The following is a 27113-nucleotide window of genomic DNA, read 5'->3' on the forward strand; positions in this document are numbered from 1 at the left end:
AAGCATTCAACAGAACAAAATATGTGGTGCATTTAGGATGTCGGTCCTCTTGTGCATGCTGCCACTGTTAAGGTCATCAGACTCACAGTGACTTTCCGCAATCCATTGCATAGGTAAATCGTCTTCTTTGGCCTGTCCAATGCATAGGTAATCATCTTCTTTGGCCTGTCCAATGCATAGGTAATCATCGTCTTTGGTCTGTCCAAGGAAACCCAAACCTGCAGGTGGTGGGCATGCATCCCATCCCCCCACCTCCTACGCAGACGACCAGTGGGGTGCACTCCCCCTCAGCACAGGAGGCCTGTGGGAGGCGCGCGGCCCCCCCCAGCACGGGCAGCCGTTGGGGGCGCAGCCCCCCACCCCACCACACAGGCGCTCGGCGGCTGCACGGCCCCTCTTGTGCGGGCGGCTGGCCGGTGCCCGCTTCCCCCACAGCCGCCATCCTGGCTCTAAGAATTCTCTCCAGACCAAGTCCACCTTGCAGCAGTGTGGTGGCTTCACTGTACCAGTCTTGAGGAGGTCCGGTGCCCAGCAGCCATCCTGGGTGAGGGAATCCATTCGTTCCGGCTGTGGAAGCCTCATGGAGCTGCAGCAGCTGTCCAGCATGGTGCGGGCTCTGCAGGTGGGGGTTGGGAGCCATGAGACTCACCCATTTCTCCTTGGGAATCCTTGAATTCCTGTTGTTGAGCCTTGATCTTCACTGAGGGCCAGTCATCACCTGTTTAAGTGTTCAATTATCAATAAGCTGAAGTCTGTGGAAGGCCATAATGGCCCTGCTTTAAGTGGTTTGCTGCTCCCGCAGCTCACCACGCTGTCTCTGCCTCCGCCGCCATCTTGGATCTCCCTCAAGATGTGATTTCTTGATGAAAAGTCAGTGACCCCAAAGGGTAGTTCTTGCATCAGAATTACCTTAGTCATTGATGGAATGCTTGTTAAAAATGTAGATTTATAGGCCCTATCCTTTAAAGTATTAAAGATCAAGGATATCTGTTTAAAGACTTAAGGTGCACTTCATGCAAGCCATCGTATTTTCAATTGTTTCCTGTGCATCTGAAAATTGGAGAATGAGTAAGAAAGACCAAAGAAGAACCATTCTGGTGTTGGCAAAGAGTATGGACTGTCAAAAGAACAAACAAATCTGTCTTGACGGAAGTGAAATCTAGGTACTCCTTAGAGGTAGGATGGTGAAACTTCATCTTAGGTACTTTGGACACATTCTTAGGAGGGGCCTATCCTTGGAAAAAGAAACATTGCTGGGAAAGGTAGAGCTTGAGAGAAAGAGGAAGACCCTCATTGAGTTGGATTGACATAGTGACTACAACAGTGGGGTGGAGCAGGATGGACATCAGGACTATGGCACAGGATAGGGCACCGTTCCCATCTGTTCATAGGGGTACTATGAGTGGGAGTTGACTCAAGAACACCTAACAACCAGTGTACCTTTACAAACAAGCCTCTAAAGGGATTCTTAAACTCTAGTGTACCTGGAACTCGTGTTTGTTAGTGTGCCTGATTAATTAAATTCCAAAATCAATCTCCATAATAGTCTATGTGTTTCCTACTGCCAAAGGGGCCCTTTAGAGTAGGAGAGAAGATCTTCACCCTGAAACCCACAGCGTCCCTTTTCAGCAGGAAGTAGCTAAGAGAATACGCCATCCCCTTTTCCTTATGACTCAGGGTGAAGTCTCTCTCAGGGAGGAGTGATAGGGAATGGCAAAGGACACACTGACAAAGAAGATTAATCAGAACTGGCTTTGACAAGCACTGTGGCATTTGGACAAGAACAAACTGGGAGGAGGGTAGAGAGAATAGTGCAACAATGAATGAGTGGAAGCCCAAAATCTCTGTAAATGTTTATGAAAATTAATAAAATATAATTAAAAAATATGTATGTTACAATAATAATTGACAGTGAACAATTTAAACAGTTATGAAAAAGTGAGATAGAAATCTTTATGCTCCAATAACTGGAAAGTAATACAAATGTGAAGAGAGTTCTGTATACATAACATGTAATTTTTTTTCCTCTGATGAAAATCAGGGGGTAGTGGCATCTCCCTGGTCCCTTAATATTTGGATTTTCGCAAAGAATTAGTGGCACCCAGCCTTAAATGTTGATTATGTGTTTCTAAAAGGACCTATAACAACAGACTAGTTGGCAGTAGTCTAGCTATTGGGAGATGGCAGGTATGTCTGGGGTAGGGGAGGGCTGCAAACATCTAAGACAGCAATCCATATACTCACACTGTTTAAAATAATTTCAAATGGTCAGGGGGAAAACCCTTGTATATTGGAAAAGTCTAAGACTGTTTTTTTATCATCCTTAAAGAGTAAATAAACAGTAGGTACAGTAGAACTCCACCCTACATTATATATACATTGCTGTGTTCTGGTGACCTAGTGGCAAGAAGCTGCACTGCAATCCCAGAGGCACACAATTCGAATCTACCAGCAATTTGGCAGAAGGATGGGCAGTCTCCTGCTGGAGGGTCAGCTATGGGGTTGGTTTGGAATCTGTGGTACACAACAACAACAACAACAACAACATTCTAAGAGAATTTTGTGATTGTCATTCAGTTGATTTGGACTCATGATGACCTGGTATGAAGACAGCATGCTGTAGTGTTTACTGGGCAGATTTTCTGCTCCACATCCATTCTACTCACCTGACAATTAGCTCAGCTCTTAACCATCGCTTCTCTAGAACTCTTAAATATTTTGATTAGCAATTAATAGACACTCGTCTATACCCATGCTTAAATTAAAACTACTAAAATGAAATAAAAAAATATTATTTGATGATAAACTTTGAATAAAAGATTTTGAATTCATGCATTCATAATATTTTACACTTTTATTCATCTATTTAAAGAAATGCATTTTTCTGCCTCAACATTTTTAAAGTGAGAACTTTGAAAATTTTGTGCTGTCAGCATAATTTCAACCTTGTGGGAGCAAGGTTGCTTTCAAATGGAAAAATATGTGAATCTTAGAAGAAAAATTTATTTTCTCCTGATTTAATAGCAGTGAAAGAGACAATCTAATAATCTTCATATAATCTTTTTTTTTAATTTTAATTTTTTGTATGTGTGTACCGTCAAATCGGATAGGACTGGTACAGAAGGAGATTGCCCCTCCTTCTCCTGCAGAGCATCTGGTGGATTCGAACTGCATGCTTCTGGGAGTGCAGTGCAGCTTCTTGCCACTAGTCTTTTAGAGCTCCCTTAATTTATAATCTTATAGTACCTGTGACTTATAAACGTCTTCCTCCCTCCCCCCAAATACATGTTATTGAAGTTCAAGTTTTGACCTTGTCAGTGTTCTTATTTCTGATTATCAGTCTGGCCACAAAGCCCAGTAGTGACTTAAAAGTTCACTAGGTGACTGGTAACTTCATACCAATAGTTTAACATTTTGAAGCATTCTGAATATATTTTTTAAAAAGTGAGATTGTCTTTTGTACCTTTTCTAAACTATTATACAGAATTCTCAATAGCTTTGTTAAGAGTGGTTGGTTATATTAGAGTATTAACCTGTTGATAGGTGTGATAATTTTTGTCACACAATCATGTAGGTAAAACATGTCTTTAACCTTGTAACCTATATTGCTTCTGTGTTTTCAAAGAACTTTACCAAATGTCTGCTAAAGTACAGACCACACATAATGGAAGTAGGTTTTAGTAGTCTAAACGTAATTGCTTCTGGAGAAAAAGAACCAAGAAAAAATCAGTCCAAAAAGCAACAATATAAGTCTGTTGAAGATAGTGTTGTTTTAAATTCTTATACCTTCAGTCCCATGGATGGTTTATGTCATATTCCCCCCCTATAAGGAACAGAATAGAGAAAATGTCTTATTTTGTTGTAATACCAGGGAGCTCTGGTCACCTACTGGTTAAGGAGACACCAACCCAAAGGCAGGTGGTTCAAATCCACCAGCTGCTCCACGGAAGAAAGATTGACTGACTGCGATTTGCAGTCTCTGCAAACCTACCAGAGAATCAGCTGAGTCGATAATGTGTTGGTGATGTACTACAACAACAACAACAAGGCTGAACCCCCACCTGTCTGTTGCTTTGATGTATTGTGGAGGCCAGTCTGTTACTTGGTACCTGAAACTATCCTGTAGGTATTGAAAATACTAGCAGTTTCATTGTGATAATAAATTTTAACAGTTTCCAGATTAAGAAAATAGAAAACTCTAGCAATTTACTTGTCAAAATTACTCACTAAAACTCTGTCATCATTAGCAAGCCCATAATTGTCAGTCACTTCCCACCCAGTGAGCCTGTAGGTCAGAGTTGGAAACCATTGGGTAATAATCTTCATGGAAACAGACTGCCACTGCTTGCTTTCTCCTTCAGATATCTGGTAGGCTTTTTTTTTTAAGGGGGCGGGGAAGCCTTGTTATGTGCCATCAAGTTGCTTGTGACTCACAGTGATCCTGTGTATCTTAGGTCTGAAACCTGCCCTGTCTTGAGACAATCTCATAGTCTCTGACAGAACTAATCCCATTGCTCTAGTCACTGAGTGAAACTACCTCATCCTGGGTTAGCTTAGCTTCTCTTGCACTGTCCCCCCACCCTTCCCAGCGCGATGTCCCTCCCCAAGGATAGGGCCCTCTTGGCCACATGCCCAAAGTATCTGAGACAGACCTTCAGAATCTTTGCCTCCAGGGAGCAGCTTGGTTTCACCCTCTTCGGGATGGGTCTGTTTGTTCTCCTGGTAGTCCACGTTTTGTTCAGCACTTCTCCAGCACTATAACTTAAAGGCATCAATAATTCTGTCATCCTTAGTTATTGTTCAGCTCTCTTAGTCATAGCAAGTAATTGCAATGACCATGGCCTGGATCAGGCATACCTTAGTCTCCAGATTGACATTGTTGCTCTTCAGTGCTCTAGAGAGTTGTTATGTGTCATCAAGTTGCTTGCGACTCATAGCAACCCTATGTACAATAGACCTGCAGTCTGCTCTATCCTGTACCAACTTTACTATCTCTGACACCCTACTTCCATTTCCCTGGTCACTGAATCAATCCATCACATCTATGGTCTTGCTCTCTCTCTCTCCCTCTACCCTTCCAAGCATGATGTCCCTCTCCAAGGACTGGTATGTCCTTGCAGCATGTCCAAAGTATGCCAGACGAAGCCTCAGAATCCTTGCCTCCAAGGACCAGCCTGATTTCACCCTCTTTATGATGAATCTGTTTGTTCTCCTGGCAGTCCATGGTATATTAAAAATTCTTCTCCAGCACCAAAGGCATCAATTCTTTTTCTGTCATTCCTAGTCATTGTCCAGCTTTCTGATGCATCCAAGCAATTGTGAAGACTATGGCTTGGTTCATGTGCACCTTAGTTTCCAGACTTACGTCATTGCTCTTCAGTACTCTGGAGAGGTCCCTGACAGCAGACTTACCTAGTGCAATTCGTCTTTTGATTTCCTGGCTGCTGGTGCCAATTGTGCTGCCAAGCAAACGAAAGCTGTTAACAGTCTTAATCTCTTCACCCTCTATCATAATGCTGCCAGTCTGCCTAGTGGTGAGAATCTTTGTTGGTTGTTTTTTTTTAAAAGGTTTGAAGAGTACATTGATATACTAATTGTGTGTCTAAATTAGTTGAACATTAATTTATATTTTTATTTTATTTTTAATTTTACACTAGTTTATTTATGTTTAGTTGAATACATTGTTTTAGAGAAGTTACTTTCAGTTTCCCTCACCGTTCCCACATCAAATTGTACAACATCAGGATGAGATGAATTAACTCAGTGACAGGAACAATGAAATTAGGTCTCTTGGAGATGATGAGATTGGCTCAGGATCGAGCAGAGTTCAGAGTCACTATGAGTCACAGGTGACTTGATGGCACATAACAACAACAACAACAAACATACAAACCAGAAGAAATGTGAATAATGGACATTTAAAAAGTTGTAATTTCAGTTTCTTACAGAAACTGAAGTTAATGTTTTCAATTTTAGTAGGTATGTGTGGTGGAAAGTTTAATTCTTAGTGACCAGGAATAATTGATAATGCCCTTGGGTGCTGTATCATAATATTAAGAGTGTACTTGCCCTGCTTTAGATGAGTTACTAAACTAAGAACAGTTTAATGAGGCATAATTATACTCAAGTGAGAGTTGGGTGGCTAAGTGATAGAGGTGATTTTTAAGGCATTGAAACATTTTTATTCTTATGGAAGGGGTTAATTTACATATTGTTTTATTAGCTATGTTGTTGTTGTTATGTGCCTTCGAGTTGCCTGCAACTCATAGTGACCCTGTGTACAATAGCCCTAAATCCTGCCCTATCCCGTGCCAATTTTATTGTCTCTGACACACCCATCCCCATTACCCCAGTGACTGAATCAATCCATCTCATAGAGGGTCTTCTTCTCCTGCGCTGTCTCTCTACCCTCCCAAGCATGACATCCATCTCCAAGGACTGATCTTGCCTTGCAACATGTCCATTGTAAGTCAGATGAAGTTTCAGAATCCTTACCTCCAAGGAGCAACCTGGATTCACCTTCTCCAGGATGCACTTGTTTTTCTCCTAGCAGTATGTATGGTACAGTAGTCTTCTCCAGCACCACAGCTCAAAGGCATCAAACTCTCCTTCTATCATCACAAGTCATTGTCCAGCTTTCTGATGCATAGCAAGTAATTGCAAAGACCATGGCCTATATCAGGTGCACCTTAGTCTTTAGACTGACGTTGCTCTTCAGTACTTTGGAGAGGTCTCTGACAGCAGACGTTCCCCAGTGCAATTCATGTTTTAATTTCCTGGCTGTTGGTACCAAGAGTGTTGATTGTAGAGCCAAGCAAACTGAACCTGTCAACCATTTCAATCTCTTCACCATTCATCATAATGCTCCCAGTTGGCCCAGTGGTGAGAATCTTTGTTTATTGGATGTTAAGCTTCATTATTAGGTATAGGAAAACATTAAAAGTAGAAAACTCCCTGACACCTGTTTCCTCCCATCTCCTTTTTCGCTTCTGTTTAACTTTACGCCTCTCGCCAGATTCTTATGTTCCTTCTTCTGATTTTCATGGATTCTTATGTTTACTTACTAAGAAATTGGATCGTTACTTCTGTTTAAGGGTTCAGAACAAAGCTTTAATGGAACATTGTAAATCACTATACTTTTACAAAAGGTAATTAAGGTTGTAGAACAACTGCCTAGGAAAGAATGTCACACACTTAGTATGTTCAAACTGATTTTTGTTTTTCCTTAGTTATGAAAAATCATCTTATTCTCTTCACACAGAAATGATAACTTAGAGAGATTACGTGATAGGTAAAAGTGGCTTGGACATTTTTTGTCTTAACATCGCTACAAAGTACCTAAATGTAAAGTTAAATAAATGGCAGTTAAAACTGTAAAATCTTCTGGCCCTTCTTTCTCCAGGGATGGACCTCTCCTGATACCATGCTCAAAATGTGTCAGTTTCAACATTCTTCTAAGGAGCACTCGGACTTCACTTTGTCCAAGACAGATTTGTTGGTTCTTTTGACAGTCTATGGTGTATTCATTCAGTACTCTTTTTTTTTTTTTTTTTTAACCAACGGATAGTCAATTTATTAAAATAGTTGATTTAGGCATCTGCAATGGTGACTTCAACCTCTACTCCAGGCTCAATGCTGATGGAGGTGATCTGCTTGACAATCTCAGGACTGTGCAAGTCAATGAGTCGCTTGTGGATCCTCATCTGGAAACGATCCCAGGTCTTGGAACCTTCCCCACAAGGAGTCTTCCTTGTAGTGATTCTCAGAGTCTTGGTAGGCATCCTGACCAGTCCCTTCACCTTCAGGTTCTTCTCCTTTGCGCCTCTGATCAAGTCGGCACACACCTTCTCCAGGGATTTTACGTTGCGGCTGGTTAGGGTAATCCTAATTCGGTGAATGGCCACCTCCGGTTCCACAGGCGTCTTTCCTGTGTCCTTAAAAGCCATGGCTGCGGCGCGGCTTCCTGGCCGACTTGTTCCCCGGAGAGAGCGAACAGCGGTGAGTCAGGAGCAGGAGCGGGAGAACACCGCACGCCTGCAAGAGCTACCGCGTCTTCCTTAGAGAGCTCATTCAGTACTCTTTACCGTAACTTCCCTCAACCAAATGGATTGACACAGTGACTACAAGAGTGGGTTTGCGTATATCAGAGATGATGAGCATGGCACAGGATAGGAGAATATTCAGATCTGTTCTTGTTCATAGGATTGTTATGAGTCACACTTCTCATCTCTGTGAGTCATACTTAACAGCAACAACAAATTCAAAGTCATCAATTCATCTTCTCTTTACTCACTGTCCAACTTTCATATGCATATGAAGCAATTGGAAATAACAAAGGACACTTTAAAGTGACTCTTTATTCTTTATCACTTGACAGCAAATTTGCCCAATTCAGTAAGTTGTCTGATTTCTTAAAGGCTTCTTCTGTGGGTGTGTATCTGCATTTAAGTAAACTGCATTATGTGTCAACTCCAGTCTTTTCTTATTGGTCTAGTTTTGAGGATTTTTGCTTTTTTGATGTTGAGGTGTAACCCATGCTGGAGACTAGTAATTGAGCTTCATCCTTGAGCATTTTAAGTTGTCTTTGCTTTCTGCAAGCCAGGTTGTGTCAGTCTTCCTTCAGGCCTCTAAAGAACATACCACATTTTTCTCCATGTGGCTCAGCTGCTTAAATTACTTGACTTGGTGTGCAGATTGAATAAGAAGTGTGGTGAAAGGATATAACCTTGACACGTAACTTTTCTGCTTTGAAACCTGCTGTAGCTCCTTATTCTGTTGGAATAATTGCTTCTTGGGCTTGTACAGGTTCCATATGAATACAATTAAGTGTTTCACAATACTCATTCTTCAGAAAGTTATCCATAAATTACTATGATCTGCACAGTTGAGTGCTTTTTCATAGTTAATAAGAAGACACAAGTAAACATCCTTCTGGTATGCTGTCCCTTAGACAGAATGTATCTGACAGCAGCAGCCGTCTCTTTTGAATACAGCTTGAATTTCTGGTAGTTCTTTGTTGATGTACTGCTCCATCCATTTTGCAGTAATCTTCAGCAAGATTTTATTTGGTTTCTCGTTTTTGGATATCATGAATAAAATGGCTGTGAACACACATACTCTTTTGCTGCTGTGTTTTAATGTCTCTTAAATGCCTGAGTGTGATTACTGGGTTGTTTAGTAAGGGTGTCTCTGTGTGTTAGGGCTAAAAAAGTTTTCTTGTATTATTTTATGCTCTCGATTAGAAATGTATGAGAGTGATGCTTTCCATCTGGTCTTGTTAGTCTTTGTAATTTTGACTTTCTTGGTCAATGTGTAGTGGTTTTTCTCTATGGTATAAATTTGTATTTATTTAATCAACATCATTATGTTGAGGAAAGAGCTGTGGTGGTAGAGTAGGCATGAGCTTGGATGCTAATTAAAAGGTTGGCAGTTTGAATCCATCAGTTGTACTTCAGGAGAAAAATAAGGCAGTCTGTTTCTGTAGAGAGATTTACAGCTTTGGAAACCCAGTGGGTAAGTTGCTGTTAGTTATGATCCCATCCATCCTTGTGATGGGTGGTAGTAGTAGTTGTGGTGATAGTGGTTATGGTTCTGACTGTCTTGTCTTATGTTTATTACCATTCATAGATTTCTCTGATTTGTCTCTTAAAATCTTTTAGCCATTACTAAATGGAGGTGCTTATGTTCTTACCGCATTTTGAATGTTCTTTATGATCTGGATAGTGATTTTGATTAGGGATTTTTATGTCTATGCATGAGAACTATATGATTGTAGTTTATGGCCTTGTGATAGATATCTGTAATGTCTTTGGTTTTAATATCAGAGTAATAATACTGACTTCATGAAGCAAAGTGGTCAGTGTTTCCTTTGCGTTTTCTGGCAGTGTTTGTAAAATTTGTGTCATTTCATCTTTAAATGATTGGAAGAATTCACCAGTATGCCTCCAGTTTTCTTTGTAGGGTTTTAAAGAAATTGATTTTAAATAGAAATTTTAAAACACTTAACCTTATTACAGACTGCATACGTTCCTTTTAGTTAGCCAGGACTCTGGCTAACTAAAGGCCCCTTGGCCCTGCATTTTAGTAAGCGAACATTGGAGTGTTTTAGAACCATTTCTGGTGAATGAATTGAGGGAAATAGTGGAATGAATGAGTGCAGGATTTTAGGATCACCTGACTTGTGTGTTTTTAAAAAAGTGTTTATTTTCAGAATGATATCCTTTCCCCCTTCTCAGTCATGTCTCTTCCTAAAATGCTATGGAAGTAGGAAAAAACCTGAGAAACAGTGTTTCAGAATATTTAAGAGACTTTCTTGTCTCTGCTAGTTCTGGCTTGTATCTCCCTTATACTTAGTTCTACTTCATTGCTTAGTAAACCTATACTTTTCATTATTTCCCTTTCGAGAACTTGTAATTATGGAACACATTGATTTTATTCAGAAGTGACATGATCATCATAAAGAACCTCTGTTTATACATCACCCAGATTAACAATTCCTGTACAGTTACTGAGTTCTGTCATAAGGAGCTCTGGTGGCATAGTTCAAAAGGAGTTGGCAGCTATTAGCCCAAAGGCCACACCTCCCTAGTGGTTTGAATCTATCAGTGGCTCCTCAGGAGAAAGAATGGCAGATCTTCTTGTGCAATGGACAGCCTCAGAGACCCAATGGAGGGTCAGTTAGGACTCAGTTCAAACTCGATGGCAATCTGTGAAGTTTTATCATGCTGGCACCAGTCCACCTTCTGTAGGCAGTTGACATTGGCTCCTCTGCCCGGTAGATACTGCTTTAAGTCCTAGTATCCTATGAAGGCAGCTTCAAGAGGTTGCTTTGTAGTCACTGTTGATGACCTCAGTGTTTATCTCCTAGACCTCAGCTAGATAAGCCAGGATGGGACTAAAAATTTATTATAGGTGGCATAATACAGGAGAGTGTCTGTGTCCCTGAGATTTTATTGCCAAGTCTCCTGTCTTCTACAGCTCTTCCACCAGGGCATGCAACTGGTTCTTCATCAGCCTAAATAAAGTACAGTGCTTTTGGTGATAGTATAATATTGATATGCATATAGGGATGATCTAATTGCTCATATTTGCACACCGGCCTACAATGTTTGAAGATTTTTTACTTGTACAGTCTGAAGTTGATTGTAGATGCAATCAAGATGCATTACTAGCAATTAGTGATTGAACAGCAAAGTTGGAAACAAAGAAGGACTGGTAGTTAGAAAATAAAACCTTGGTGACAGAAATGGAACTGATAGAATTTTGTATGGCCAACAGCTTGTTCCTTGCAATTTTTTTTAAATGGTAACTGACATGTACCTTACCAAATGTAATACACAAGAATCCCAACAACTACATGTGAAAAAAAATTTTTTTGGCCCTCCAGGGTACCCTGAAAGAGATGGTGGAGAAGCTCAACATCACCCATTAGAATAAGGCCAGGGACCAACTGGAGAGCCAACCATCAAATGCTTATATGCAAGTTCATCTTCAGTGCTTGTTTGGCAGCACATATACTGAAATTGGGATGATACAGAGAAGATTAGCATGGGCCCTGTGCAAAGACGACATGCAGACTCGTGAAGCAAGTTCATCTTGAAGAAAACTGAAGCAAGCCCAGAGGATCCAAATACAGGAGTTTATCTCACCTGAATTTAGAGACCATCTCAGGAACAGATTTGCTTTGCTGCATGAACACTAATGACAGAAGACCTGGTAAGTTGCGGTATGACACAAGTTATTAAAAAGAAAAGAAAGAAAACACGAATTGCATGTCAGAAAAGACTTCAAAACGTGTTTGTGAACTTAGAGAAGATAATTAGAAAAGAATAATGAAGTAGGAGAGCAGAACAGAAGATTTCAAAAGATAGCTGAAAAGACCAAGCAAAATATTGTAATAAGATATGCTAAGGCTTGTTAGAAAACCAAAGAGAACTCTCAACATTTCTCAAACTTAAACAACTGAAGAAGATATTCAAGCCTTGAGTTGCAATACTAAAGGTTTCTCTGGGTAAAATATTGAATGACATGGAAAGCATCAAACTAATGTGGGAAAGATACAGAATCCCAGAAAGAATTGGTTAATCCTCAGTTATTTTGGACAGTAGCATATGATCAAGGACTAAAGAGAGGAGTCAAAGCTGCACTGAAGGCATTGGCAAAAAATAAGACTCTTGGAACTGACAGAATATCAATGGAGGTTTTTCAACAAACAGATACAGATCTGAATGTACTCAGTCTATGTCAAGAAATTTGGAATACATCCAGCATAGACATCCAACTAAAGAAATCCATATTGTGCTCATTCCAACAAAAGATGATTCAGCAAAATTGAGAAACCATCATAAAATACCTTTAATACCCTACACAAGTAAAATCTTGCTTCTACTTTTATGTATGATTGAATCTTTACTGGCCTATTGCTTACCCTCCAGCAGCTCTTCAGAGGCAGTAAATTACAGGGGAGGATATTGCCCATCTTTCTCCTGCAGAGCAGCTGGTGCGTTCAAACCATGTACCTTAACATTGGAAGCACAATTCCTTACCAATAAGCCACCAATCAGCAGGGAACTGCCAAAAATGCAAGCTAGATTTAGAAGAGGCTATTATTATATGAAGGATATAATTAACTGAAAGCAGTACCAAAGAGATGTTTGCCTGGATTTTATTGATTATGCAAACACAGTTATCTAGGTGCTTCATAATAATTTAAGAATAATATGGCATCAGGGTTGGAAGAAGAATCATCAACAACCTACAGTATACAGATGGAAGTTGATTTGGATTTTTGCAATTATTCATAGAGGTTTGGTCAGGCTCAGATTTTTAGAATAGCTTCATCTGTAGTGTGAAGACTAAGGTGCACCTTATTCAGGTCATGGTCTTCTCCGTCATCTGCTGTGCATCAGAGAGCTGGACAGTGACTAAGGATGACAGAAGAATTGATGTCTTTGATTTGTGGTCCTGGAGAAGAATGTTGAATATCTCCTGGACTGCCAAAAGAACAAACAGAAATGTCTTGAAAAAAATGCAGGCAGAGTGCTCCTTGGAGGCAAAGATGATGAAGCTTTGTCTTTCACACTTGAGACATGTAGCTAGGCAAGGCTATTCCTCTGAAAGGGATATCGTGCTTGGAAAGGTGGAGGGTCAGTGAAAGAGAAAGACTCCCATCTAGATGGATTGGCATGACTTCAGCAGTGGGTTCTAGTGTATCTGAGATGATGAAGATGGCACAACATTGGACAGGGTTCAGGTTGGTTCTTCACAGGGTCACCTAAAAACATCACCACCACTTGTTTTTGTTATGATGTGCCATCTGCTCAAAGCTGACTCATAGCTGACTGTGCAGCAGGTTTTCAGGCAATCCTGTTAGGTGCCCATCAAATTGAGCATGACTCATACTGACCCTATGAATAAAAGTTCTGAACTTTATTCTGTCCCGCCTTATCCTCACACTTCCTGACACACAAGAGCCCATTGCAGCAGTCACTGTGTCTGTCCATTTAGTTGAGGGTCTTCCTCCTCTTCGCTGACCCTCCACCCTTTTCAAAATCAGGTTCCTATCCAAGGAATAGCCCTTCCTTGCAACATGTCCAAAGTATGTGAGGGAAAGCTGAGGGAAGCCGAATACCAAATTTGATAATAATGGACCAAATGCTGTATCAGGAATTGAGGGAGGCTTAATACAAGCTGAAGGTCACCTTGTGACACTAGGGCATTCCCTAGGAGTCAGCATTGTTCTTAGTTTTTATCAAATGAATCCCTCCCTCTTGAGATTAACCTAAAGAGGAACTTGGCCTTATCTGTAAAAGATTTCACCATTATCCTTTGTTTTGTACTTCCTTATTTTTCTATATAAATACTCAGAGAAGCTTGGCTTGAGGTCTTCAGTCGAGAACTGTTGGCCCCTTGTTTCATGCTCTCTGCTCTATCTCATTCCTGGCTGTTTGTCTCTTTATTATAAAATTATTCTATTCTTTGGGACCCTCAGTCTGCAACATTCTGGCGCCCGAACAGGGACTTGAACCCTGGACCCTCAGATTAAAAGTCTGATGCTCTACCGACTGAGCTATCCAGGCAACCAGGGACCCTCGGTCTGCAACAGAAAGCCTCATAATTCTTGCCTCTAAAGAGCACTCCAACTGCACCCCTCCAAGACATCGTTTTCCTGACTGTCCATGGGATGTTCAGTGCTTTTCTCCAACACCACAAGCTCAAAAGCGTCAATTCTTTTCTGTCATCCTTTTTCATTGTCCAGCTCTCAGATACATAGCTAGTAATCAAAAAGACTATGGCCTGAGTCAGATGCACCTTAGTCCCCCAACTGACATTACTACTCCTCAATAATTTGGAAAGGTCTCTAACTGAAGATTTTCCCAGTGCAGTGTATCTCCTTATTTCCTGACTGCTCATACCAAGGGTGTTACTTGTGGATCTAAGCAAGAACCTGTTGACAGTTTCAACCTTCTCTCCATCTATCATGACACTACCTATTGGAATGAAAAACAGGAAGAATGGTGTTACATTCATAGTAAAAAAGTCAATTTCAGGTTCTATTCTGAAATACAGTGTTGTGAATGATGGGATGATATATATCTCACATGATTATTTAAATATATGCTTTTATATCTAGAGCCACAGAGGAAGAAATTGAGAATTTTTACCAAATTTTACAATCTGAAATTGACTGAACATACAGTCAGGATGCGTTAATGATAATTGGTGATTGGAATGCAACAGTAGGAAACACTGGAGAAGGAACAGTAGTTGGAAAATATGGGCTTGGCGATAGAAATGAAGCTGGAAATAGAATGATTGAATTTTGTGTTTACAATGATTTATTCATTGCAGATACTTTTCCTAAAAGACACATGAGACAACTTTACACTTGGATTTTACCTGATGGGCTGCATAGGAATCAAATTAGCTACATTTGTGGAAGAATTAATGTCCTATGCAAGTAAAATCTTGCTGCTGCTGCTGCTGCTGTTGCTGTGTACAGTTGAAGCTGACCCTGCAGTAGATTGTCAGAAGCAGTAAATTGCAGAGGAGGAGTTTACCTATATTGATTGGATCCGCTGGTGCTTTGCAGAGGCCATACAACTCCTCAGTACAACCCTGAGCCACTAGAGCTCCTTGGATTCAGTTTTTGAAATACAGTATAGTTGATACTGTATGCTTCCTGATGCTTCACATCAGGAGCCACAAAATGGTCTGTCTATGATATTAAGATTGATGGAAGGTAAGATTGTTAGGAGTAGGGGCTGATTTACACATCTTAATCAGTCCTGTCAAGTTTTCAACCATTGTTGATTATCGTCTTTGCACTTTACTGCCTTCTTGAATCCTTGTTTCTAGGGAGAGAAGACTACTTGGCAGATCTTAGTCCCAGGATAATAGTCTTATATCATTAGTTCCTATAATTACGAATTTTATTTTTGTTAAGGAACTCTATTTCATTCTATAATACCATACTTGCTGTTGAAAAGAAAGTTTGACTGATTTAACAGATATTTTTTAAGGACATTAGTTAGATACTTAAATGTTCTAGTGATTTTGTGCTTAATGTCAACACTGCTTTTCAGAGATTTTTTTTCCTCCTACATTAGATTAAGTGAATTAATTCAAGCTTCTTAGAATAAGAACAAAAGAACATGGAAATCAGTTTACCTTCTTTCTTTGATTGACTTTATCAAGCAAAGGAGAGTTACATTATTCCAAAGACTTTATTATTATTCCCCAAATTATTATCATCTGGCTTACAGGATTTTTTTTTTAAGATATATACTCTAAAACTTTGAACATTACATGCTGAAGAAGCATTTATCTCTCACTCTTCTACTTTATTGTTGTGCTTCTTTGAGGGAGCTCTGATGGCCTGATGGGGTAAGGAGTTGCACAGCCAATCTAAAGAAGGCAGGCGGGCATTTTATCCAGAGCCGCTCCTTGAATGAGAATAGAGACACTGTTCTCAAGTGATTTATATCCTCTGAGGGCCCATGACAATAACATACTCCTTAGAGTGCGATTTCAATAATAGAATCAACATTTGCTTTGAAAACAGGCATTGTTATGTGCTGCTGTCAGTTTACTACAACTCATAGTGACCCTGTGAACAATGGCTCTAACCTTGCCCCATCTTATGTTAGGGAAATGCCTTTGCATGTTGCTGTTCTTAACATATATGTTTGTTGTAATCTGCTCTTTGGGGTACAGTGCTTGTCTGTCAGATAGTGTACTATAGCAGAGCTCCCAAATCAAGACAAACTTTATTTGGATGAAGAATTAGCCATCCACTTTTGAAATAACAGGCCTTTGGAAGCCAGTAACAATTGAACAATAGAGCACATTTAGATGATCAAATATTGCACCGAAGGCTGAGCTCCTACAAAGGAAGAGTAGTTGCAAACAACCACTAATAATTGGAACATGGAATGTACCAGGTATGAATGAATTATGGGAAATTGGACATTGTTCAAAAAAGAAATGGAACACATAAATATTGACATACTAGGTATTGGTGAGCTGAGATGGATTGGCTTGCATAGCTTTTCATCTTGTTATTATAACTTTGCATTAATAATAATAATATTAATAATTAAGAATAACACTAATTTTCTGTAAAAATCTGTTTTGTTGATGATCAACTCAAATATTCTTCCTTTACCAGAAAATTCTTCAGTGCATTTGTAATTGTACTTAAATTTCTCATTAAAAAAAAAAAATTCTCATTAAATTTCAAGGCTAGTTATCATCCTAAACTTCTTTAGAACCATCTTTTTAGCCAAAAATTTGATCCTTTGCTATGTCACATATCCAGTGCTTAAACATCTTACAGACTATAGAGAGTGTTCTGAGAAAGTTATTTCTTTGTTTCAGAGTTTTGGGTCCTATATTTACTAATATACCCATTTTATCAAGTTATCCACACCATTAATTAACCTGTCATAGTTAACAAAACTTACTGGCACAGGTATTGACCTAAAGATCAGTTGTTTTTGTTTTGTGATTTTTTTTCCCAGAGCCATGCTTTGTTTTATCTAGATAATTCTGGCTTCTGTGGACTTAAAGTGCTTTGTTTCATGTCTGAGCAATAATTTTTAATTTGACATTTAGTGAATTGCCTTTTTTGAGGGTGGGTAAAGTTTCACCATTTTTACTTCTAAGGAGTATATGGCTGTACTTATTCCAAGATGTATTTGTTCAAAGGCATCTATTATTTGGTTTTCCTTATTCATTGTTCAACTTCACATGCATATATGAAGCAAATGAAAATACTATGGCTTGGGTCAGGTGCACCTTAGTGTTCAAACTAACAACCGTACTCTTTAACACTTCAAAGAGGTCCTTTACAGAAGATTTGTTCGTTGTATTATGTCATTTGTTTTCTTGACTATTGCTTTTGCAGGTGTTGATTGTGGATCCAAGTAAAAGGATCAAAAGACCGAACAACTTCAATATTTTCTTTGTTTATCATGATGTTTCTTATTAGTCCAGTTGTGAGGATTTTGTTTTATATTTAAGTTTAATCTCTACTGAAGGATATAGTCTCTGATGAGCTTCAGTAGGTGCCTTGAGGTTTTTTTGTTTGTTTTTTTTTTGGTTGGTTTTTTTTTTCCATTTCATCAAGATTTTATCATCTGTATAATGCAGGTTGTTGTTGAGTCTTGAAACGTGCATAGTTTCAGCATGATGCTAGCTGCTGAAATAGACATACTGATTTTTGAAAAGTTTGACCTGATGTATCTGCTGTGCTGCAGTGTCCACTGTTGTAACCACTAGCCACACACAGCTTCTGAGCATTTGGGAATGGCTGAAGAACTGAAATTAGATTTCTTTTAATAACTCAGTTTTATTTAATTTTGATTATTTGACATTTAAGACTGAAGCAGTTTGTCCTTATGGGTAGAAGTGTATATGGGAGGGGATTTTATTTATTTATTTTTTTTTTGGTCTTTGATTTGTTTGGAAAACATTTAAATATGTTCGTAACAACTTGTATTTGTTAACCTACTTTTCCAATGGTAAATTTTGTGGCTTATAACTGATCATATTTCTGGTAGATGTTTACTGTCTTAATTTAGAGGGCTGTAAGTATAAAATATACACATTTCAAAAACATTTTTCAATTCATTGTAGTCAAATCAGAATTGACTCAGAGCGACCCTCCTGCAGGTTTTCAGAGGCTATAAATCACTTGAGAAGAAATTGTTGTACTCTTCCTGTGGAACTGCTGGTAGATTTGACATGAGGGAAGCACCACTTTGGGGTTGCCACTTTTGGTTAGGTTACTAGAACAACATCCTACCCACTAAAATCTGAATTTTAAAATACTGATGTATATTTATAATATTTTGCATATATAGAATTAGTTTAGATTATTTCTTTTTACTTTTTGAAGTAAAATTTGTTAACTTTTTTTAACAAAAGTCTACAGAAAAGTTAGATTTTCATTCATTCACTGTTGCACATTTTACCCCCTCTCCTTCCCTTCCCACTCCCCCAGTTCCCTACAAAAAATAAAAAATACTCGTTCATCATCGCACAATTATCTCTCCCCATCCTCCTTCCCAGTCATCTTTGCCATGCACCTCTTATTTTGAGCTGTTGTACATATAATGCCTAATCATATATTCTTCTTAAACAGTTCTTTCCTTCACCTGTTCCCATCCAGTATTATCTCTCTCCTCTTAGTTTCCCCCAACCCCCATATCAGTCCTGTTTTATAATAGTGGTGTTATGCAGAATTTGTCCTTTTGTGACGGAGATATTTCACACAGTATAATGTCCTTGAGGGTCACCCATGTTGTGTAACATTTTGTAAGTTCCTTGTTTTTCAGTGCTGCATATAATATTCCATTGTGTGAATAAACCACAACTTCTCTATCCATTCATTTGTTGTTGGGCACTTGGGTTGCTTCCATCTTGTTGCTATTGTGAGTAACTCAGCAATAAACATGAGTGTTCAAATAACTGTAGCAACTCTGGTTTCTTTAGGGCATATTTCTAGTAATGGAATTTCTGGGTCAAATTATATTTCTATTTTCAACTTTTTGAGAAAGTGCTATACTGCCTTCCATAGTGGTTGTACCATTTTACACTCCCACTAGCAGTGAATAAGAGTTATAATCTTTGCAGAACTTTGCCAGCATTTGTTGTTTGTTGCTCTGCTGAACTTTGCTATTGTTGCTGGGGTGAGACGATACCTCATAGTTATTTTATTTGCATCTCTCTGAGAGTTAGGGATTTTGAACATTTCTTCATGTGTGTGTTTGCCATCTGAAAGTCTTTGGTGAAATCTCTAATCATATCCTGTGTCCAGTTTGTGATTGTGTTGTTTACCTTTTTCTTGTGGAGGTGCTAGAGTATTCTATAAATTTTAGAGATGAGTCCCTTATCAAATATATCATTACCAAATATTTTTTCCCAGTCTGTAGCTTTCCTTTTTATCCTGTTGAAGTTTTTTGATGTTCATAGGGATTTGATTCTTAGAAGATCCCATTCATCTATTTTATTCTGTCCTGGTTGTAGATCTTTTTACTTTTTAAATGTGACTGAGGAACTACTTGACAGTTCTGAACTACAGTAACAACTTTTCCAGCTACATTTTCATATTCCCACCCCAGAAAGATGAAGAAATTTTTTAAACTTTAGTGAAAGTTACATGTCATTACGTTTTCATGCAATCTCTATCAACATTTTGTCTTATAATGTTATTTAGCATTGATTAGCATAATTAATTACAATGTCTAGTCAAATCTTAATGTTTTTCCTTTCCTTCCTCCTCCTTAGCTCTAAATAAATGTTCCACCCCCCCCCCGTCTTCTCCTGCCTGTTAAACCTCTAGAATTGATTCTGTGTGTAAACGTTTCCTTAATTTTTTATAATAATGGTCCTATATGAGAATTGGCTTTTCCCCCATTGATAAATTCTATTAAATATTTAAAGGAGAGATAATAGCAGTACCGCAGAGATTTCTCCCCCCACCCCACCAGGAAAAAAGAAAGGAAGAAATACTTTTAACTTTTCTAAGAATCACATTCCACTGATAGAGGCTATAGAAAAGACACTATAGAAAAAGTACAAAATTAATATCCCTCTTGAATGTAAATGGAAGAGTTTTAAAGAAGATTTTAGCATATCAAATCCAGTAGTATAGAAAAAAGAATATACCATAATTGATGGATTTTCAAATATTAAATCTTAACGTCCCCTGAAATATATTCCATGTATTTGGTTTAAAATCTGAAAATCAGTTGAAGCTATTGCCCATTCCTACGTCATTCCTGTGATTTAAATCAGGACATTGTGGTCCACAGAATTTTCATGAACTGATTTTCAGAAGTGGATCACCAGATCTTTCTTGCTAGTTGATGTTTAGTCTGAAATCTCAACTGAAATCCATTTAGTACCACAGCAACCTGCAAAACTACAATAACATGAATGATGGCTGTGTATGATTCCTTGCTCAGAAATCAACACAGGTCTCCTTGCTTGCTTAAAACAAAGATGGATGACTTGAAGCATTTACTGATGGTGATCAAAGACTATAGCCCACACCTATTAAAGTAAACGAAAATTCTAATAACTGGACTAGCAAGCCATGCTGTGATAAAATGAAAGATTTAAGATTTTGTCAAGGACCCCATTCAACCTGGATCCACAACAGACACCTCTAGAAGCAACAGCCAAGAAACAAACATCAAAATTTATAATAAAGTGGGGTTCTGTTTGTAAAAAAACCCCAAAACAAAAATACCCCATCATATTGCAGTGGGTAAATCTGCTGCAAAGGATATGTGTATGTGAAAGTTGGTCAGTAAACAAGGAAGCCTGAAAAGGGCAGATGCCCCTGGACCTGGTACTGATGAAAGAATACCAAGTGTATCGGGGACTTGAATAAACACCAATTCTGTGTTTCATTTCTTCAGTTCTTTTGTCCTTCCACTGTATATTTCTGAAATTTTATTTTTTTTATCTGGCTTTTGTTATTCTGTTTTATAGTATTAATTACAGTTGATCAATTCCATTTATCCCGGTGTCTTAACAAATTCATACTTGATCTGGCCTTTTCTTTCACCCTCCCCATCCATCCACTGATCTCTGCTGCCTGAGTATTGTTTTCTCTTCCTACTCCCCTCTCCCCAAATCTCTTTCTCCCTTACCATCTCCTCCTTTGATCAGTTATAGATATACTGTGCCAGGCTGTTAATTGCAGTAGACCTGCTGTCTTTTTGTCCATTCATTCCAGGTTGATCTTCCCTTCCTCTGATCCCTTTCAGTGTTCATCCATTCTATTTCTTTTTTCCCAGCTCCCCAATGCTCTTGTTTTATACTCGAAGTCTTATGTAGTATTTGTCCCTTTGTGACTGAGTTATGTCACTCAGTGTTATTCCTCTATATTTGTCTTTGTGTAGTGTTAACACAAGTTTGTCATTGTTTTCTAGTGCTACATAGTATTCCATTATGTGAATGTACAGCAGTTTCTCTGTCCATTGGTTTGTTGATGGGCACTTGAGCTGTTTCTGTCTCTTTGCTATTATGAATAATGCTGCAGGTGTACATGTATCTGTTCTTGTCTCAACTCTGATTTCTTAGGATATGTTCCCAGTAGTGGAGTAGCTGGGTCAAATGAGATTTCTATTTTTGCCTTTTTGAGGAAATACCAGTCTGCCTTGTACATTTGTTGTTTGGAACTGCCCAAACAGAACCGACTCAGCTGATCCTACCATGGGTTTTCAGAAGTAGTACATCACACAGGAGAGTGCCCATCTTTCCCTTGCAGAGCATTTGATGGATTTCTGTGTCTTCTGGTTAGCAGCACATGTCCTTAATACTAGGCCACCAGAATTTACTTTTCAAAGTTGTTGTACCATTCTGCATTCTGATCAACAGCACTTGAGAGTTCCAGTCTTTCTGCATCTGGTCAGCATTTGTTGTTTGCTATCCTGTTATACTTTGTTAATGTTGCTGAGGTGTGACGATATTTCATAGTTGTTTTGATTTGTATTTCTCTGACCACTAGTGATTTTTAACATTTATCCTTTACAGTTTTAATCTTAATGTTCTTTATTTCACTTAGCTGTTTTTGCATTGCTTCTAGTTTTCCAATTATTTGATGTATTTGGTTTTGCATAGGTGGGGTAGGGTTTTTTTTTGTTTTTATATTGCTTTTATATTTTCCTCAATATGTCAAAGATGCTTAAGTAACATTTTTCTGAATTTCTTCTGATGCTCCAATAGTTTTTTCCCTCTGAAAAAAATTTCTTATTCTGTATTTTGGTTTTCGTCTTGTTACTTCTTGACCAGGTCTTTTGTGTTTTGTTGCGTTTTCTTTTCTTGTTTTCTTTTCAGATTTGGGATTATCTATTGCCTCTTAGAGACACTTAGACAAGAAGTGTCTGTCAAGGTACAGAGCACTCAACCTGTGTTTCTGCTGGTCTCGCAGGAGCCTCACTCTCTCTGGCTAGAGGTCCTTCATTGCCCCTCTAGGGGTGGATGTTGATAGGTCCTCAGTCAGATGGCTACCATCTGAAGTGTTAGTCACAGTTCTGGGGAACTACAGTGTAAAGCCAGGGAATACCACTAGCTACTCATGGTTGGTAGTGGGGAAAGTCACTACCCTACTCTCCAAAGGGCATGAGAACAAGAAGGTACTTTTCCCATCACCTGTTCATCAGCATGGGGACCACTGCAGATCCAGCTCCCAAGGGAAATAAACAGCTTTTCAGAATGTCCGTGCTTCACCACTTATGGTACCATGCTCCAGCTTCCTTCTCATTCTGTTTTTCTTTGGTTCTTCCTTCTTATTCTCAGCATTCCAGGATTATCTTTGTTTTTGATGTCATTGTTGATGAGAGCCTGACATGGCATCTATCTACTCCACCATCTTACCCAGAGTCCTTTCATATTGTTTTGTTCCCCAGCACCTGCTCACCTTGCCTTTAGCGAAGGCCTTGGGGACTTTACCTCAGGATTAGCCATCTTGGTTTCTCTGATCTTTGCTTGTGCTTTAGCTGTAGGTAGACAAATATTCCCAGGCAGAGCTGAAGGTATTGGATCATGAGCTGACTCGTCAGTTTCCTTTTCCCACTGATTATAGTCCTGCACTGTTCAGAGATAGGGGATGTGAGGAAAGATGTCTTAATGTATTTGCTAGATTTTATAGTTGTATGTAACAGAGGGCTGGCCTGATGCCAGCTACAGTGTTCATTCTTTGTCCTTTGAATATGTCTTGGAGAAAATGCGACAAGGATACTCTTTGGAGGCAATGATGTTGATGCTTTACCTCAAATACTTTGAGCATATTGTTAGGAGGGGCAAGTTCTTGGAAAGGAACATCATGTTTGGTGGAGAGAAGGTCAGCCAAAGAGAAGAAGATGGTCAACAAGATGCATTGACACACAGTAACTAGCAGTGGGCTCACGTGTTTCAGAGATGGTCAGGATGGTTCAGGTCTATTGTTCATAGGGTCTGTATGAGTCTAGTTGATTCAGTGACACATAATAGCAACAACATAGTTTTAAAAAACAATGCAAAACAGAATTGGTGATTATTTGTAATCACCTGGATGAGATGAATTGTCACAGTGACTAGGGTAATAGATAGTGGTTGGTGTTTCAGAAGCAGCTTGATTGATTCAGGATAGTACAGGATTCAGAGCTATTGTGCATAGGGTTGCTGTGAGTCAAACAACCACCACCATCTTTTTCTTAACTTACTTTTTTGCTTTATTTAACCATACTGATTGGTTAAGTATCCTTAAGTTCTAAACACACATTTTTTTTAAAGTGTCATAATATGTCAGTGTTGTTAGGAGCTCGTGAGTTGGTGCTGACTCTTAGCTTATATACAACAGGATGAAACACTATCCAGTCTTGTGTCAACCTCATAATTGTTGCTTTATTTGAGACCATTGTTGCAGCCACTTCGTCAATCCAATTTATTGAAGATCTTGGTCTTTTTTATGATCCTCTTTTCTAAGCGTATGTGCTTCTCCAGAGACTGATACCTCCTGATAACATGTCCACAATATATAAGACAAAAATCTCACCTTCCAAAACAACTATGAGATATCGTCTCACCCCAGTAAAAATAGCAAAATTTAACGGAGCAGCAAACATCAAATGCTGGCGAGGTTGTGGAGAAACTGGAACCCTTATTCACTGATGGTGGAAGTTTAAAACGGTGTAACCACTATGGAAGGCTGTATGGTGCTTTCTCAAAAAAGTTGCAAATAGAAATACCACTTGACTCAACAATTCCACTGCTGGGAATATACCCTAAAGAAAACATAACCACCACCCAAGCAGATTATGCCCACCCATGTTTATCGAGGCTTTGTTCACAGTAGCAAAGATTTGGAAACAACCTAAGTTCCCATCAACAAACGAATGGATAGAGAAGCTGTGGTATATTAACACAATGGAATACTGTGCAGCATTGGAAAAACAAGGATCTCATGAAATATTATACAAAATGGGTGACCCTGGAGGACAAGATCCTTATTCTTGTAGAGCACTTATTTTGTTTTTTAGGAGGAGAGAAAAGATACTCACAACAAAGAAGGGGTTACTGGTGATAATGATGAGGGCTATAGAAAAGTCTTTTTCATTAGGATGATAGAGTGAATGGTTGGGAACACTTTAACTGACACCTGGATCCTGCAAAAGTAAAGCGCATGAATTCCTAGATAGATGTTATTTCTATATACATACATTCCAGACAAGAGGAGACATCAGCAGTCAAGAAATCAGAATATGTGTTGCCTTCGGGAAATCTGCTGTCAGGGACTTCGCTAACAAAAATGTCAAGAACAAGAATGTCAGTTTAAAGACTTAAAGTGTGCTGATCCAAGCGTCATCTTTTCAGTGATTTATCATCATCTGAAAGCTGGACAGTATATAAGAATGACAGAAGAAGAATCAATGCCTTTAAAGTGTAGCATTGAAGAAGAACACCAGATATCCCCTGGACTGCCAAAAGAACAAGTTTGTCTGGGAGGTAGTGTAAGATGTCTTTTGAGGCAAAGCTTGTGAAACTTTGTCTCATTTGTTTTGTCATGTTGTCAGGAGGGTGCTAGTCCTTGGAAAAAGAAATCATGGTGGGAAAGGTGAACAGTCCAGGCACTGACTGCAAGATCTTCAAGAAGATGAATGGACAGTTACTGTAACATTGCGCGGACTTGTGCATGTCAGAGGTAGTGTAGATGGCACAGGTTAAGGCAAGGTTCGGATCTGGACATAGAGTTGCTTTGAGTTGTAGGAAGTAGCTTGATAGCATCCAAACAACCTTAATAACAGGACAGTGATTCAAAGGTATTGAAAATAGGATTTGTTTCTTCAATGAACAATAAGAGGCCAGGATCCCCAGAGCTCAGGGAATGAACTGAAGAGTATTATAAAGGTGACACCACCAGGGAATCAGGGGCTAATGACATAATACTGGAAGAACCTGGATTTTTCTTTTTTGTAGTTTCAGAAAAAGAATTGAAGATTTTATACAGAAAAATGGCAGTCTAAGAGGGGAGACAAATATTTACAGCAAAAGAGATACTTTGAAGTGTTAAATGATGGATGAGTTCTCCTTTCTTGAGAAATTATATTTAAGCTGTGACCTGAAGTATGAATTGATTATAGAAACAACATGGAGAAGAATATTCTAGATTGACAAATAGCATGAAATCAGTCTTAGAAGGAATTTAGCATAAGAATCTGACAGAAAGGTGGCTCGGCTGTCAGTTTAAGGAGATGGGACTTGGAGTGGCACGAGTTGAAAGAGAGCTTGGCAGTGAATTAGAAATGAATAAATTCTGTGCAGGATTTAATTATTAATGTGGCATCAGGATTGGAGGAAGACTCATGAACAGTCTGCGGTATGCAGATGACACAACCCTGCTTGCTGAAACTGAGGAGGACCTGACGCACTTGCTGTGGAAGGTTAGGGACTGCAGTCTTCAGTATGGATTGAGACTCAATATCAAGAAAACAAAGATTCTCACCACTGGGCCAGTTGGCAGCATCATGATGGATGGTGAGGAGATTCAGATTATTCATAGTTTTGGTTTGCTTGGCTCCATAGTCAACACTCATGGTACCAGTAGCCAGGAATTAAAAGACATATTGCAGTGGAAAGTCTGCAATTAGAGATGTCTATAAAGTACTGGAGTGCAATGATGTCAGACTGGAGACTAGGGTGCGCCTGATACATGTCATGGTCTTTGCAGTCACTTGCTATACATCAGAGAGCTGGACAATGACTAGGGATGATAGAAGGAGAATCGATGCCTTTGAGCTGTGGTGTTGGAGAAGAGTATTGAATATACCATGGATTGCTAAGAAAATGAACAGTTTTGTACTGGAGATGGTGAAGCCAGGTTGCTCCTTGGAAGCAAGGATTCTGAAGCTTCGTCTGACATACTTTGGGTATGTTGCAAGGAGGGACCAGTCCTTGGAAGGGATATCATGCTTGGGAGGGTGGAGGGACAGCACAGGAGAGGAAGACCATCGATGAGATGGATTGATTCAGTGACTGGGGAAATGGGGGTAGGTGTGTTGGAGATGGTGGAATTGGCAACAGGATAGGGCAGAGTTTAGGGCTGTTGTACATAGGGTTGCTATGAGTAGCAGGCGACTCGATGGCACATAACAACAATAACTTTAAGAATAAGAGTAACTTATTAAAATATGCATTTAAGGGCATAATTTGGTAATCTCCTAAACACTACGATTCAATTCTGGCCCCAAGGCAATGAATTTGAGGTTTATTTTTAACTCTGACATTGGATTCAAGGAGGGCACTGAAGTTTAATGGAGCGAGACCAGGGAGGACACTAGTACCACAGTCTAGGGTAAGATAAAGTGCTAGTGTTGAGAGAACAAGGTTGGTATCAGTGAAGATTCTGAGATGAGCATAAACTTTAAGAACTTGATTATATTAAAAGGATAAGAAAAGATGTGCCACGGATAGCTCCCAAGTTCTGCTTGAGCAAATGGATGAGTAGTAATATTGGTACATAGCTACACTTACTACAGAAATTCACTGTAGAGTTTTGGTGTTCCAGGGGGTAAAGAAAAGATTCTCCTGTGGAATTGATTATTTTAAAATTTAATAGC

At 39.1% G+C, this 27113-nt stretch overlaps 2 protein-coding genes and 1 non-coding gene across 4 annotated transcripts in view; 1 reads left to right on the forward strand and 2 right to left on the reverse strand.

Annotated features, from left to right (window-relative positions):
• Positions 1-27113, forward strand: part of ATL2 (atlastin GTPase 2) — a 73598-nt gene that overhangs the window by 15444 nt on the left and 31041 nt on the right. The gene's annotated exons all lie outside the window — the stretch shown is intronic.
• On the reverse strand, positions 7590-7946 carry LOC102871833 (40S ribosomal protein S20-like). The gene has a single exon (XM_006882343.1). The coding sequence runs from the start codon at positions 7944-7946 to the stop codon at positions 7590-7592; it is 357 nt and encodes a 118-aa protein (XP_006882405.1).
• TRNAK-UUU lies at positions 14006-14078 on the reverse strand. The gene has a single exon. It is a non-coding gene; the product is annotated as a tRNA-Lys (tRNA).

The sequence above is a fragment of the Elephantulus edwardii genome, unplaced genomic scaffold (genome assembly GCF_000299155.1).
Source record: "Elephantulus edwardii isolate Elephantulus edwardi_28Jun2011 unplaced genomic scaffold, EleEdw1.0 scaffold00019, whole genome shotgun sequence".
NCBI lineage: Eukaryota > Metazoa > Chordata > Mammalia > Macroscelidea > Macroscelididae > Elephantulus > Elephantulus edwardii.

Excerpts from the sequence above, each read along its gene's own strand:
- LOC102871833 (XM_006882343.1), bottom strand. The coding sequence starts at position 7,946 with ATGGCTTTTAAGGACACAGGAAAGACGCCTGTGGAACCGGAGGTGGCC.